General features: G+C 38.7%; 1 protein-coding gene across 1 annotated transcript in view; it reads right to left on the minus strand.

The window, feature by feature from the left end:
- Positions 1–17,020, minus strand: part of jak1 (Janus kinase 1) — a 39,448-nt gene that overhangs the window by 18,670 nt on the left and 3,758 nt on the right. The window contains exons 2-8 of the mRNA XM_044201181.1: positions 12,346–12,557; positions 10,833–10,956; positions 4,126–4,279; positions 3,334–3,494; positions 2,383–2,651; positions 1,069–1,184; positions 168–347 (exon numbers count right to left, since the gene is read on the minus strand). Coding sequence (XP_044057116.1) covers positions 168–347; positions 1,069–1,184; positions 2,383–2,651; positions 3,334–3,494; positions 4,126–4,279; positions 10,833–10,956; positions 12,346–12,550 — 1,209 coding nt within the window. The 5' untranslated portion in view covers positions 12,551–12,557. The remainder of the gene's footprint in view (positions 1–167; positions 348–1,068; positions 1,185–2,382; positions 2,652–3,333; positions 3,495–4,125; positions 4,280–10,832; positions 10,957–12,345; positions 12,558–17,020) is intronic.

Below are 17,020 nucleotides of genomic sequence, written 5' to 3' on the forward strand. Positions count from 1 at the left end.
CTACTATGCAGTCAAAACCCCATGTTGTAAATAACAATCCACTGCTCAAAATAAACATGTGCAGTTACAGCTGGGGTTATTCAAAATTATTTTGGGTCTAAGTGACAATATGGAGGTTGATCCTGCACGAACACAGTGCTCTTTATTTGTTTGTATGTCTGTCTCACCATCCTCTTGTTGTCCTGTCTATAGATGGTGACCATTGCTTCTTTGATGACAGTGTGTGTGATCTCATGGAAGTCACAGAACACCACCCAGCCTTCGTTAGCCTCTTTCTTGTCATTTTTCTGTTTTCCATCCAGCTTGTTCTTCTTTGACTTGCCCTTTTCTTTAGAGATCACAGCTGTCTGTTTTAAAGATATACAAAGCAGATATATACACACAAATTATGTATGAAAATAAACCATCAGTATTTTCAAATAATGTCAAATATTGCAATCTAAAAATACTGCAATATGCACATTTGGACTAATTACCTCAAGTGCTAATTAAGAAATACTGTAACAAAATGAAGACAACTGTACTGCTATTCCAAAGTAATTCACACTCTGTCCGCCATCATCAAAATGTAAGGAAATGTGTTCACTAAGCCGTCTCATTATCTGATTTCTACACATGAAATCTGACGGTTGTTATTGATTATGCTAAATATTTATCACAAAAGGCAGCAGGAGATGTGTTATATTATTCAGCAGGATTGTACAGAAAATGAAAGCAGTATGCAGTATTATATGCCAATAGGGACTCGATTTAGTGACTTTATTGAGCTTAACATATTTTACATTTTTGTATGTAATTTCTTTTTTTAATGTTCCTAAAATAACTTTGTCTGATATCAGTATTCTGGTGACTTTATCCAACTTCTTCAATTTCCATATACAAACATGTGTTCTGTTGTATCTACTCAACAGGGTGTTAATATTTTTCTTATATGACGTTTGTGTAATTCTGTCGAGGGGCTCTCCAGATAATGGCAAAGAGATTTGTCTGACAGTTATTTGTCACTGCCAGTTTTTCTAAAACTCGTGAAAGTAGAGGCCATCATCTCTCTAACACAGTTTCACTCACTGTAGCTGGCTTCTTCCTCCAAGAAATGCCAGTAGTACCAGCAACCAGGACCTGCATGTCATGGCTTGTCTCCATGCTCTGACTCTGGCTCTGCCCTTGGCTGTGGTTGTAGTACCCTAGAAACAACAAGCAAACATTATACCACAGCAGTTACACATGCAGCCAAATATTTTAATGCTGTAGTTTTTCCTTGCCACTGTCGCCAAATGCTTGCTCATGGTGGGATTTGTTGGGTCTCTGTAATTAATATTATAAAGAGTATGGTCTAGACCTGCTCTATAGGAAAAGTGCAATGAGATAACTTCTGTTATGAATTAGCGCTATATAAATAAAATTGAATTGAATTGTAGTTACAGGACACATAGACTGTAGACACAACAATCGTTGGAAAAAAATCTCAATGTCTTTTTTGGAAAATCTTGCAGTGATCATGTAGAGACGAGTAAAGCCAGCATAATGTCTTCTTGGCTATAGCTACTGTATGTTTACATTGAAAGAAAATTCTGATCTTAAGCAGGTTACTTAAACCATCCAGTTCTGCATCAGGGCTTGAAAACTTCACACATTGGTTAGAATCATCCAGGGTCTGGTCTGCACAAAGTCTCACAATGTTTTAGGTATATTTCGATGTCAACAAACATAAACCCCCCCTCCTCCCCCTTTTTTAATAAGAACTGTGAGTAGGACACCGCAGCTACTCTGCATGTAAACATAACAAACCACTGTCACATAACCACTATAATCCTATTTAAATGTTGCAATAGGGAGTGCCTTGATAGCTGAATTGTAACAGCGCATGCCACATGGCTGTAAACGTCACCGGTTCAGTTCCAGCTGGCGACCTTTGTTTTCTCTCTGTCTCTCTCTCTGTCTCTCTCTCTCTCTCTCTCTCTCTGTGTCTCTCTCTCTCTCTCTCTCTCTCTCTCTCTCTCTCTCTCTCTCTGTGTCTCTCTCTGTCACTATCCAATAATGGCAAAAAAAAATGCCAAAAATACAAATTATCATCTCAGTTCTGTGATAGAGTAGCAACTATATTTTGTCTCATTGTGCCTAATAAGTGATATGATAATGATCATTTTATTGATCTCCCACTCTTGGCTTGCCACGAAGACAATTTTCCTCTGTTATTACATCATCTCCCACAGGGATTAAACAAGTAGTTCTCTTTTTTAGTCATCTATAATCTCCTGTAATTCTAGTAAAACTACATCTTAAACAAAACCCCATACTGAGTTGTTGCACGCCACAAATCGCACACAGTGCCTGAGAATTTTTAATCAAGGGCATCTCCTCATCATCTTCCTGAAATCTTACCATAGTAACCTCCATTGCAGAGCTCTCCTTCCTGCATTACACTGAGCGAGATGGGTTCAAACAGCTCGCTGCCCATGCCGCTGGTCAGGCCCTCCAGCGTAGCCAGGTACTTGATCTTCAGGTCGTACAGTGTGATGTTGCTGTCCTTGATTGTGCGGCGGTTGAATTCACTGAGAAATTTCTTAAAGACGTTGTTGATGCGGATGCGTGTCAGAAAGTTGCGCTGCTTAATGTTACGGTTCAGCGACTCTGGGATGAAACGTTTGTAGCTGGTGGGATTAAGATAAAAAGATAGATGGAAATGCATGAACAATTTCTTTCAATAGTTACTTCCTATGCTTTGTGCAAGTGTTTTACAGGTAAGGAAAAATAATGTGTGACTTCTCAGAAACTATGGATTAAAAAGTAGCTATCATTCTTTAGTTACTTCCTGTGGTATGTACAACTGTTTTTGACCCAGTGCCACCTAGCTTGTCAACAAATCTAGTTAGTTAACGGTTAAAAATTCACCACAACTATGAACAAGACAACACCACTGCTCTTGATTCTCCTCTTGAAAAGGAATTTTGATAGTGCTCCAAATTAAACAACAATCTATTTTTACCAGTGTGTGAATATACTTTATTGGATGGAATTTAAATGAGGGACAGTGCTTGTTTGTGCCACCCCTAGTAGATGTGCAAATGCATATTTTATGGGACATCATGTGAAAGTGGGATGAGCATTTATCTTCCCTTGAAAAGGGACACTTGGAGAAAGCAAGTAGATTTCATAGAATTTCACAGGATGGCGTTGGACGGGCATTGCCACTTTTCTTAAATATTCTTTTAAAATCTTAATCAAAATTCTGTTGCACCATCGCCGCACCATCCAAACTTCTTTAGAAAAATCCATGATTCAGGCACATGCCATAGTGTGTGTTTGTATGTATTTGGTGTGTCTGCGTATTACCTGATTTCATGGGAAACAGTGGGCAGGGTCATCATGTTTGTGGCATAGTGAGTGATTGCAAGCACAGCCATGCCCAAACACTCATTTTCTATCTCATGTTGCTCTGCCTCTGACTGGGACATCCTCAGTGGAATCACGCCTTTCTGAAAGTCATGCTGGCCCTGCACAACAAACATATATTTATATTTAACAAACATGGAGACACACTGAACACATATGAACATAAACACCTAAAAAGAACTCCATTGGAAATTGCAGACTGCAAGATATATTGTACAATTTGGTTCTTTACGTGGCACACCAATCCTGTCATGATGACCAAAGTAAATTAAAAAGCTGACTGCCTTTACAGGAAATTCAGAAGGATTTCTTATATTTTGGACAAGTGGCAAGTCAATTAAGTTGTTATTTATTTATTTTATTATAAGTTTTGAAACAACAATTCCAGCTGAGTTACAAGTTTTTATATTTTAATGGATTGAAAGAATTGAATTGACTGCCTGTTGCTGTCCTTAAAGCTGCACTTCCTGGTACTGTTACATTTCCTCCCAGCTGTTGATGTTTTGAAACTCAACTGTGAACTGTGTTAATGTTTGAGCTTTGAATCAGAATGCACTTTCAAATGTTTTTCAAAGAAAGACATCATAAATACAAAAAAAAAGTTTTTGGTAGAGTCAAATATTTTTTGGTGGTCTGCCCAAATATATTCTTCATATGGGCAACAATGAGAGAGCAATACCTAAAAAAGCTCCCATGACAATATAAAGTAATAGGTAATGATTATTTTTTCACCTGGGCAAACAGGTAGTCGAGAGAGGCAGCGTCCAGTAGGGGTGTTCCTTCTGGTGTTTTCTGTGGGCTAAGTCCTCCTCTGAGTTTACTGATGCAGTGTCTCCAAACTGGAGACTCTCCTTCAGTGGTGCCATGCCAGTTTCTGAAATAAAACCTGACAGGACAGATAAAGAATGAATACAGGGTGTTCATGGAGGAAAGTATGCATGGCTATGAAATGCACCGATTTAGATCTCACATGTCTAGCAACTCACTACTAGGTTTTGAAAGGAAGGAGGATGTTAGTTCTGTAAAAACAACAAGGTAAGCCTTGAGTTTGCATTAATGGGATTTCAGCCTTTAGTGAGAGCTGAACACTGAATCAGTATATGCATGCTCCTGAACTACTGGTATGCACTAAACAAAAGGTCCATATGCATCTGAAGAAGTAAAGAAGCTTTGTTATGCACCTGAGTGTGCACAGAAACAATACAACAGGAAGTGCTCTATTGCCTCCTGTATTATATGCAGTGATTAAAGTGTAATAATATCCATGACTAACACTTGCCCATGCCCATTTTTCCTCATTTTGTCATCTCCGCTTTCACTTTACTGTCTACACCCTTCCCAGACCAACAGCAGACATGGGCAGTGCACAGGGAAACTGGTAATACAAATCAAGAGAACATTTGAAAAACATGCAAAAAAGTACGCACATACTGATGACAGGACTGCTGAAACTTTATTGGCCAGAGAGAAACATTCAGCAACAGTTCATGAAAATATAATGCTTTTTGATTTAGATTAGGCTTGGGCCGATTGTCAATTTAATTGAGAATTGACGACTGGCAATGCCTATCTAGCTTCCAATGCTCGACGATTTTTTTTTTTTTTTGGGGGGGGGGGCTACGGCTGCTTTTACCAGGGTCAGGTAGACTGCAATGTAACCCCAAACACCTCAAAATAATACAGGGTTAGTTAGTTTATTACAAGCTAAAGTAAACTACATTGTGCATATAATATAGTGCAAATTATTATCAAAATGACTAAATAAAATGTAAGATCAAACTAAAATGAAGATAACAAAATAGGTTATAAAATATAGTCTATAATTACATTCTGAAGTCAGGACTGTTTGGTTTTTAAGTAATAAACACACTATTTTTAAAGAGCAGCTTAGCGAACAGTCTAGGCCTATTTAAATTGTGCATATATATGCAATTCCCCCCGATAGAATTGTCGCATGCTGCATTGTGAGTGTAAGCATGTTAGCATGCTGACAATAGCCTTTAGCTAAAACCACTGCAGTACACAGTACAGCCTCACAGACCCGCTAGCGTGGCTATAGACTCTTAGTCTTGTTATTTCTTTTTTTGACCTGATGGGAATATCTATCCTGGTGGCACTTTAATCCCATTGTGTGTTTGTGCTGAACATTTGTTTATGCTAAAGATTGTGTGTATATCAAGACTTGACCACAATACCCTGCTTGTTTGGCAGACTGCACTACAGTATGCAAAGCAGCCTGCAGCAAAAAACACACATGCACACATACAACTCACACCACATTTACACTCTATGCACACTTGCTTTTCTCTTAACTAGCTACTGTCAAAGCAGAGCACAGAGAAAGAGGAAGTGCAAATGACACCACTAGTAATGTTTATTTTCCTCTTTGCATGAAATGCTACCTAACTTGTAGAATGAATTCTCTGAAGAGGGATTTAACAAAAAAAATATTACATTGCTGGTCTGTCTCATAAAAAAAACTTTCCCTCCAGACTTGTCACACCTTAAATTTAGCAATTTAGTCTCATATCATTAGGTCAAGCGTGGAGTTAAACTCTGCTCTTGGCATCACTTGTAAAGGATGTAAAACGTGAAGGGTTGGGAACCCAAAACCGGTTCCAAATTACAACCTAATCCAAAATGCCAAGAATCGGCTATCTGCCAGGATCTGTCTCCGTCATGCATCATGGCTAACGTCACAACAGTAGAGAAAGATGAAAGCTCAAAAGGGTGGCTTCACTTTATTAAATAAAAAACAACAAGGCAAAGTGCAACGCATGTGGGAAGCTAATTAGCTGTAAGTCAGTTTGCACATCAAATTTGACCAAACATTTAAGGCAGCACGGCGTCAATCTGAAAGAATGTTCAGTGATGTATTGCGGTCCCCTAGCCTGAGCGTGTCATCAGCCAGCGCTAGCACCTCCAGTAGAGCCAGGGATACCAAGCTGCGACACACCCTTCTCTTTGGTCATCTTTCCCTTTTGTTGCCAAAGGAAAAAACTGAAGAGTGTCAAATACCACAGCATCTACAAGAACATGTATGTACTGACTGTGGATCAATAAATAAAGATATTTTTGCTATGTAAACATTTGATGTCTTTTTTTGATGACCATTTTGGAATTGAAACTGGGAATCGATAAAATTCAAACAATACCCACCCAGGGTGTCTACATGTATCAGCAAGTTAAATGTAAGTTTTTTTAATGCAATTTTTTTTTTTTTACTTTTTAAATTTAAGGCCAATTTTGCAATAATAATAAATATCAAATGTGAAAATATAGGAGTACTCTTCTGAGTAAATAATACATTGCGACCCATTTTAACATTTTTATTTTAACTTTAAAATCGCCATCAGCATCAGAATCATTAAAATCGCCATCCGCAATTGATTAACTAGTGGAAAATCTCCCCTCGCTTTCACCCCTCCCGTGCAGTCTACTGACAATCGTTATCCCGTTGTTTTGTAAAAGCTTGTAAGTGCACCTGTTGGTGCCGATGTCATTCAGTACCACAGTGGTTTCAATTGTTTCGGTAGGCTACGTCATTAACAAGCCTCCTCCACACACAGCTCACCTGCTGTTATGAAAACGGATTAACAGGTGAAAAAGTCCAAAACATGAGTTGTGTTTTTATGGCGACTTTATAAAACGTACTGCTGACGAGGAAAGTCAATAAAGCAGAAATATACAGGGAGAGAGAAAGTGGCGGGGCAAGCCGGTGTGCAGTAAGACAGAGGTGTAGGCGTGTGTTTCTATGCTGAAAGTTATTTAGACCCCCGTATTATTATTGTGGTTCTTTGTTTTATAGTTTATACATGGATTTTAAATAAATAGAAAATAAATAAATAAATAGGTAAATGTCATCCAGTCTCATTTAGCCTATGTTGTCATAATTAATTTAGTCAACTTCCTCGTGTAGATTGGACTGATGATTGCCCCACTTTTTACAGCTTGTCTTTTCCCCTATTATTGGTGGAGTTGGACAATTATTTACCCAGCAATGTTTCCTACACATTATTTTGCCAATATTGTTCTAATAATTATATTCTGAATAGGGAATGTGCGAGGGACTGCGCGATGCAAATCACCAGTTCAAGTTGAGGGGGGAAATGTCATTAATGAGACTTGCTCTGAAATACTGGAGATTAACGGCTAAACGGATGCACTGGAAAAAGGGTTACAATTTTGGAGAAAGTAAACCCATAGAAAGGAGTGTTTGCAGGTTAGCTAACTAGCTAGCTCCTCCATGCCATCCAGACAGACGCTACAGTTGTCACCAGGGGACAAAGTTTGCTAACATGAATAGCAAAAACCTAAAAGATTGTAACAGGAGGCATTCAAATTCAACTCTTGTTGGTTTCACCAAAGATTAAATGTACAGGCATTTTGCGCTTGGAGTGAAGTTTAGACGATGCTTACAGCATTCAATAAATAAATATTTAATACTTTCCCAAACAGAATTTATGGCATTTTATTAGTAAATGTGAATTTAAGACATTTGAAGTCTTTTTAAGGACCCACGGCCACCCTACCGACGAGATTAACTGCCTTCTATTGTTATTCTAATTGCCTTCTATGCCTATTCTGAGATTATTTTAGTTTATGACCAAAGGTTTAAAATAGCCCTCTTTGAAGTACTGCTAACCTTCATCTTATGCTCAATTCCAAACATTGTTTGGCATATCTTTAGCTGTATTCCCTTGTCTTTACTCTTATTAAGCCAAAGCGAGAATCAAGATCTAACAAGCCTGTGGGAACTTGGAAATGTGTCTCAGCTTGCCAAACCACCTAGTGCCATTTGCCATGTTATGATCTTATATAACCAGAGCCACAGTACTGCTCATTCACAACACACATCAACAATTTTCAGCAAAATTGCTTTCACATAATGCCAAGGATTTTATGGTGTTATGAAATTGTATGCAGTTAAGTGATATGCTCTTTGTCTTAGTCATTTCACATCCCCAAGTATCCTGAAAATCCTTTTTGATCAGTATGTTTTTATTTTAGATGCCTGCCGGTGGATGGGTAGATGGGTGATGAATGTTTGGGTATGTGCTTGAACTACAAAGAAGGGAGCAGGTTGACACTGTGAGAGCAGTTAGTCACTGACATCTTACAAACAGAACAAATAATCTGTATTTACTCCTACTCATTTGGTTCATTTATGGTTAGAAAACCGTGCAGGTGTACATGCATTAAGTATACAAAATAGGTATTTTTTTCATTGGTAAATAAAAAAAATTTAAAAAATGTAAATTGACTAAGTAACCAGCTGCATACAACTGAAGGAGACCAATGATCTAAATGATAAACAATATTTGGAAGGTGTTATGGTGTAATTGATTCTGCTTGCAACACATTTAACTATCATCAGAAATGGACAAATTGCTTTCTAGACAAAATATATCCAACACTCGCCATATTCCATTTTCCACCATTTGCTGTGGCACATGTCATGATGGCAGGAGGACAAACGAGGTAGCCCTGGCATCCACCTTGCCATGTCTTTCAACTTCTTCTGAGGAATCCCATGTAGTTTCCAGGCCATGTAGGCTATGTAATACCTCCAGTGTACTCACAGTCCTACAGTCTCCTCCAATTTGGACACGTCCCTCAATACCCCCAAAGGGAGGCCTATAGGAAGCTTCCTGAAGTGGATCCTTTCAACACGAAGGAACAGCACTTTAAGCAAACACATTTCAACCACTTGAATCCTTGGGTCACTGCTAAGAACTACTAAACCAAAGATTAGTTGGTTGGAATGTAGATCGACTGGTAAATCAAGGGTTTTTCCTTCAGGCCCAGCTTCCTCAACAAACAAATTAGTTGTGTGACGATACACTCAGCTCACGAGATGAGACAATACATGAGATTGGGTTCACGCGAACAAGACGAGACAAAATTTTAACATTACTTTTAAGAAAACCTCAATGATGAAATATATGACTGAAAAATAGCTTTTATTTGAGTCTAAAACAATGCAGGTGCTTTTTGAAATGTTTTTTGCATGAACTACGGAAAATGGCCTCATATCATCTGCAATGAATATGCCGATGCCTCTCATTGCCATTGCTCTAGGAATTGACGGTGGAAGTTGAGGTGCAAAGGCATTAGTCAGCATTGCCTGGCCTTTTAGTGTTTTCTTCACAGGCACAGTTGATTTTAGTAGAGAGCTGTGGTGGTTCTGTAGGTGTCTTTGCATAGTGCTTGTGTTTGCCGCGGTGTATGCCAATATTTGTTTTTTTTTTAACCAGGGCATACATATTGTTCGTGTCTTGTCTCTCACTCTGTCGCCGTTTATTATTTCCACTGGGTACCCAAGAATGCTGCCACACAAACGAAACCCACACAAAGTGGCGGGGGCATCTTCAGCGCTAATATCGTCATGTTTAATATCCAGAGATCTCATGGAACAAGATCTCGTCACAGCCCTACTACACCAGTGACACATAAATCTGCTTGTCACACTCACGTGCCATGTTACCATCACTCATGAAATGACAGCAAGATATTTGAACTCCTTTACTCAAGGCACCTCGAAGGGAGCACTCCAGAGTGTCATGGCCTCTGACTTGGAGGTCCTGGCTTTCATTCCAGTTTGGGTTCAAACCACTCCAGAGTGCATTTGAGGTCACAGAACTACATCATCCACTCTGTGACCATTCTGGAGGTCCCAGAACAACTGCATCATCTTAGCAAAAAACAGGGATGCAATCCCGAGATCACCAAACCAAAAATCCATATTAGGCAGGCCATTTCTCCCATCCTAGTTTTTTTTACGTCATATTTTTGGGACCATTTAAGTACCTTGGCAGAACTACAGTGTCGCCAGGAAGCACCCTCTCCAGGAACCCACCCTGAGACTCCAAAAAGGACAAATAGGTAAAAACTACAGTTAAAATCTTCCTCTCTGCAACACACAATCGCAATTAAGTGGCACTCTTATTCTTTGGGAAAAGTTTAACACATCAGCACTCACCATTATGTAAAAGTGATCTCAACTAGATCTATTTCAGGGGTGGTCTACATGCTGATTCGCTATGGCACATGGCTTGTTACCAGGAGCCAGTTTCATAGCCAGGAGTCAGCATGCCAAGGTTCCTGCCTTTGCCTGCTGCCCAACTGGCAATGCAAAGTTCCCTACACCTAAACTTGCAGGCTGGGTGAAGGGGCTCGATTGAAGAAGGTGCCCCAGTATCAAGTCTAGACAAGGCTGCTATTTCCTGAGGTGGGCATTCCATATAGGTCTTTAAATTGCTTTTACTCTGGACCCTCACCTCCCAATATTTTTCAAATAATATTTCCACTATCCTGAAAACTACGCTACATTTTAAGTGGTTCAATTTAAATAATGACTTTAGGGAGATAAATGGCAACTAGAAAAACCTAATATTCATCTCCAGTGTAGTCAGCCGATGCTGTGATGCCATTCTTACCTCATGCGATAGTGCAACTTGATACTGGTTTCCTCCGTGATCTTGAACTCATAGTTGGGGGGGTACCACATGCCAGTTGCCTCATTGTAGAGGGCAAATAGGTTATGGCACAAGGGAGAGATTACTGAGAAGGGAAAGAGAAAAGAGGAAAAAAGATCAATATTTAGACCAATTGCTGGATTGGGACAGGGGCTGATTTGCAGCCTCTGCCCAAAGAGAGGATTTAAGAGCAACGGCAAACAATCAGCTCATAAAACAACATAAACAGAAAGATCTACATACTCCACCATATCAGTCTCACTTGGTTACACTGTATGTTTTTATACTTAGGCATGTAGTACTTTATAAATATGAAATTCTGTCATGAATTGGTGCAATATAACTAAAATTGAATTGAACTGAAGATGAATGCAGGACCCTAGTTTTAGAGAACACTTGCAAATGTCTACATTTAATGTAAGCCTTGAAATACCTGAAATGAAAAGAGAACTCAACAATTTTCATCTTAGGCCAGCTAACCAGAGTCAGTTAAAATGACTAATGGTTGGGTTGGGTTGGGTAGAGAGAGAGACAGAGAGAGAGAGACAGAGACAGAGAGAATACAGAGAGAGAGAGAGAGAGAGAGAGAGAGAGAGAGAGAGAGAGAGAGACTTCTAAGATCCCCTAAAGTGGCCATGTATTTTTAGGTGATATTATTAAGGAGAGTCATTCATTCTTTAGCAACCATGATGATCAATAACAGATAGAGAGCGGTTCTCTTCTGTGAGAGTGTAGTTTAATATTTATCCCTTACTGAACAGTTAATTTTGCATTGCCATATTTCATCCAGTTAATCACAGAGAAAAGAGAAGAACCCCTTAACTTTATGACCAGGGGCTGAAAAATTACTCTTAAAAGGCGTTAACAATTTTACCCAATTGTTACAGAACAGGACATCCAAATGATACAGGAGCTTATTAGCTGTCAGAGTGGCTAGTAGAGGAGACAAACCTGATACATAGGCTAGAAAAAAAAAACTATAATAAACATCAGTGTACTGCAATTTATCTGTGTATTTTTAAACATTCTTACACGTAACAATCTATGTAAAATCTATGTCAAAAAAATACAAAATACTATGCAAAAAAATACAAAATACCCAGGGTTTACTGTATCACCAAATAAGCCTTTGGTTCAAGCCAGCGCTCAAGCGCGTATTCTTGTATTTTATCTGAGTTCTTGCATTAGTGCCTCTCTCTCTCTCATTTTTTTTTTTTTTTTTTTTTTTTTACTTTAACCTTTTACTTGACTGGTTATCAATCAATAATTTTAAGTCTAAGGCAATGTCATTTAAGAGTGGGGATATAAGATGTAAACCTGGTGATTTTGTTATCTATGTCCCTACCTATGTACCACATACTATATTCACAGTAAAATCTACAACACACCCTTCATTATTGGCAATAAACAGAAACTATATCTATAAGCAAAGCACGCTTGATTTTGCCAGCTAGCCAACAGCTCAGTCACTCACAGCATTTCTTGGCAGCATCCACACAGAGCTCCTCCACAGTGTAGCAGCCTTTGAGGTACTCGAGCTGCTGCACCTCCGGTGTGTAAAAGTGGATCTCCAGGCCCCAAGTGGTAGTAGGAGAAGAGGAGATTTGGGTCCTCCTACTGGACCTCCTCATCTTCCCACAGAGTTGCCTGCTCAACTCCATCACCCACAGAGTTGGCATCCAGACACTAAATAATTGAAGTGAAAAAGAGAAATGAAATAAGTGGGAATGTTGCATTAAACTTTTGCCTAAAGGTCACAGTTTCTATATGCAGGAACTTTTTGGCTTTATTGTGTATACCAATGTAAGCTTTACATTTAATTCAATTCAGGATAGATGAGACAAATGAGAAAACACACAGGAAAAAACCTATTTCATATTTCTCTTACCAACAACTTACTGTATTTTGATGGTCAGTGGAATGGTAAATCAAACTACATCTTACATTTTCAGAGAAAGTCTAAAGGCTGTTTTTGAAACTTAGCAAGAGCTTTTGATACCAAGTTCACCAGAATAAGCGTACTTATGTCAGCCTGTCCCCACCCTTATATTATTATATAAAATCGACAATTTCTGAGGAAATGGGTGACCACTTAAAAATCAATCAAGTGTGTTTAAGGTGTGTGCATGTGTTACAGTAAGGCAAAAGTAGTGATCATGTGGTGAGCTCAGCAAACAACAGCAGAGACTCTGAGTTCAATCTTCATTAACCTGATGACTCATATTAATACTGTAACACAGAGAATACAGTGCTGTCTCACTAAAGTCCATATGAAATGACGCCAGCCTCTCAATTGATCTGATGACAACACGAAAGAGAGACTGCTGCTGCGCACGGGCTGCGAGGAGTTTGGGCTTCACTACTGGATGAATCTAATGGCCTGTCTACACTGGCTGCTTAAGAAAAGCAGCATGTCAAGAGCAGCACAACAACAGCAGCCGTGAGTCCTTCAAGAGCATTTACACTAGATTTGATGCTATAAAAACTGGGTTTCATGTCATAATTGACAGGTGAGGCTGGCTCGCGATCGGCCGGGTGTATGGACGGGACCTTGATACCGCGGCTCCAACCCCGATGACTACTGCGTAGACTCTGGCTCCAAATGACGTCACCAGTGCAAGATGGCAGCTCACATATCCGGGATATTTTAGTTTCATTTTTGAACAGTGGGAGGAAGTGGAAATGCGTCGTCTTGCGTGTCGTCCCCCATCTCTCTCCTCTCATTTCCTGCCATCTCTCTACTGGATCTGTCTAATAAAAGGCATAAAATCCCAAAACATGCTAAGCCTATCAGTTCTGTTGGAAGGACAACTGCAAAGACACAGGTGAAACACATCTGGTGTAGACAACAGGTAAATCTTCCTTACCTGTCACACTACTTAATAAATACTAACCAAGCCTTTCTATATCTTCACAGAAAAAAGCCAACAAAACACTAACAACTGCTGGCTAAACTGTATCAACATTGAGAGGGAATGTTTAAATCTAAGCTTATTGAAGCTAAAGTCTGCAGTATTTAGATAGTTTAGTTTTGTTAGACAATAGGACTGAACTATTTACAGAGGTTTGACAGAAATGTCAGTCCTATAATACAGTGTGTGGGAATATAAAGTAAAAATTGTTCAACAATTGTCGGTCAGCCCACTTTTTAGTTTTAAATTATAGTAAATTAATTGTAATTGTAATCATATTTGTTAATCGTTATACAACTGACTGTTCTTAAGTCTCGCCACTTTCCTTCAATACTCCAATCACAGCTGAGCAACAATTCGGACACCTTCACCTAAGAGACTAAATGCCTCAACAAATTAGCATGATACTGAAGACCAAAAGATCTGTTACATCCATATCTAGGGCCAAACAGTGACATGCTGCATGCTGACCATATGAACAGTGTGCTTTTCTCATTTCAACAACTGATCAAGTGATGTGATTGTAGAACTCAACATCAGCCCAACATCATCAACTGTCTTCCTCTGGTTTACTATGATAAACCAACTTTGAAATTAACAGATGGGTTAATTGGCAATTGTAAAATCTTAGCTACTCACTGACATAAGACTGTACTTTGTTTGCTTTATCTCTGTGTACCAAACAGACTCTACCTAAGCTGCAAGCAGATGTTGGGCAAATGTTATTGGAATATGTAATATAAATGTTAAGCCCTGTTGCAGGACTAATATTACTAGTTTTTGTAGGTGAGATGGACTTCAGTATATCATTAAGCCTAGTTGAAGCCCCCTGGCTTTCAACACTGAGTGCATACTGAATTCTACTGAATTCAGACACATGAAAATGTGAAAAGACTAATACGCCAAGGTCATCAAGAACCACAATAATTATACACACACACACACACACACACAGTCATTCATTACCATAACTCTGTATTACATATCAATATGCAGTAAGAAGCCTATAAAAACACACCATTAAACTACAGAAAAAATCATTAAGTAGAGTTCTTCCTTTAAACCAATGTGCGTAACAATGCAATGTCCTTATAGCTTCACTGACAGAGTATAACTAGCTGCAAACATTGATAATCATTGCATAGGCATCTATTCAAACTTGATGTCACACACACACACACACACATAAGCATAAACAAACACAAAAAGGGGAGAAAAAGGGAGAAAGAGACACATCCTGGGCCCTCTGACCTAAATAGCGACAGTACAGTGAGTGAGAGACTGAAAGTCTTTGTTCATCTGTTTCATCTGTCCTTTCTTGCTTTTCAACTCCTGTTAACATCCACAAATACATTTTGTTTCTGGTACGTGCCAATTCTGCTTAACTATGGGTAAGCAAAGCCTGGCAAGTGGACTATCTTCTAACAGTCATCATTTCTCATCATTCACATTTATTACAGCTGAATTTCTTGAGAAGGGATTTTCAATGAGTCATCTGCCTGCCATTTACAGTGAGTTAGTTCATCAGTGAGCGTGTCAGTTTCCCTCACTCTTCCTCTTTCTACTCTTATAGATGTTATTTGTACTATATTTGAATGAAAAAAGTCCTATACATTTTGTGTGGTATATATAATAAATCAGGACTGGTTGAGACCAGTAGCATTGATTGGACGCCAGTTTTACTAGAATTAAAGTTTTGCAATCATTAAACCACAAGTCTACTTCAGCTGAAAAAGATGTCGATAATTCTCCCCTGTTGCCCTCAGTGACGTCACTCTGCTTTGTCTGCATGCCATTGTTTTGAAGAAGGTAAAATGACTAACTATTATTTCTGGCAAACAAAAACAAGACCTTGAAGTAGCTTATAATGTAACTAGTGATAGACAGACAATCCCGATAGTTGTGTCGGTGATTCAGGCGTGGGTAAAATTCTACATAAAAGACATTACAAATAGTGTCTCCATTTGCATCTGTGATTTCCATTACAAGAAAGAACGAATTATTGTATTAGGGCTACAACAATTATTTTCATTATCGATTAATCAATTAATCGTTTGGTCTATGTCAAGAGATAGTAAAAAATGCCCATCACAAAGCTGGAACCAGAAAACGGCTTACATTATTTCTTAAAGAATTATATAAATGGGACAGTGTAGTCCCTCATTCGTCTGGGAGTGTTCCATCGTAGAAAAGGTTTCAGTCGTAGTCATCTGGACACTGTTTTCAGAATCAAGACGTTTTGGCTCCCATCCGGAAGTCATTCTAACCTCTAGCCTAAGCAACACAGAGTGGCTTAAATTTCTGAGTTCTCAGACCATTTTCACAATTGAGAATGACTTCCGGATGGGAGCCGAAACGTCTTGATTCTGAAAACAGTGTACAGATGACTACCACTGAAACCTTTTCTACAATTATATAAATGATTAAGCAATTATCAAAATTGTTGGTAGTTAACGTTCTGTCGATAAAAAAATGGATTAATCATCTAATCGTTTCAGCTGTTTACTGTATACTTTCGAAACTTACATGTCACTTAGATCCTAAAATTTCAATCTTCAGTCTAGGAATGTTTTACAGGGTTTTGTAACTTGGGTGGACTGGACCTCTTATTAATGTGCCCGTGCTAGTGCTTTTATACATGTATAGAATAAAATGAATATATACTATGTACAGTATATACTATGTTTGTTGGGTGGTCCAAAACAATAAAAGAAAATAGAAAATAAATATTACACCAACAAACAAATAAGCTCTTCTGCATCACTTGCATAAATTTAGTTTCCCCTGCCAATCTGAGTTAGTGTGAGGTATGTAGCCCATCTAAAATGTTGACATAAAATAAACTGACCACAATCATCATGAGGACGAAGTGCTGCTGAAGAACAAGAAATTGAAATTGAAATAGAATGAGCCTCCTTTTACCCATCACAACCTTCTCTTATACAAAACTACCTATAGCTACTTTTCACAGTAAAACTCTTCCAGCAAAGTCAATTGTGTGTGACTTTTATTGTGTCCATGGGAAACCCTGGCTGACAGCTTATCATAGGTTACTTGTGTTCCCTGAGTTTTTCTTTAGGTCAATTAGTTTTTCCATAGAGTGACTGCTAAGGTGAGGAGCTGTAGACAGTGGCCATTTGGTTATACAAAGCACTAAGGTAAGCAATGATAATCCTGTTCCTTCACCGGGGTTATTAAACAAGGCTATACAGGCATTCAAGTGCCCAACAGTGGGAA

This window comes from Siniperca chuatsi, linkage group LG6 (genome assembly GCF_020085105.1).
Source record: "Siniperca chuatsi isolate FFG_IHB_CAS linkage group LG6, ASM2008510v1, whole genome shotgun sequence".
Taxonomy (NCBI): Eukaryota; Metazoa; Chordata; class Actinopteri; order Centrarchiformes; family Sinipercidae; genus Siniperca; species Siniperca chuatsi.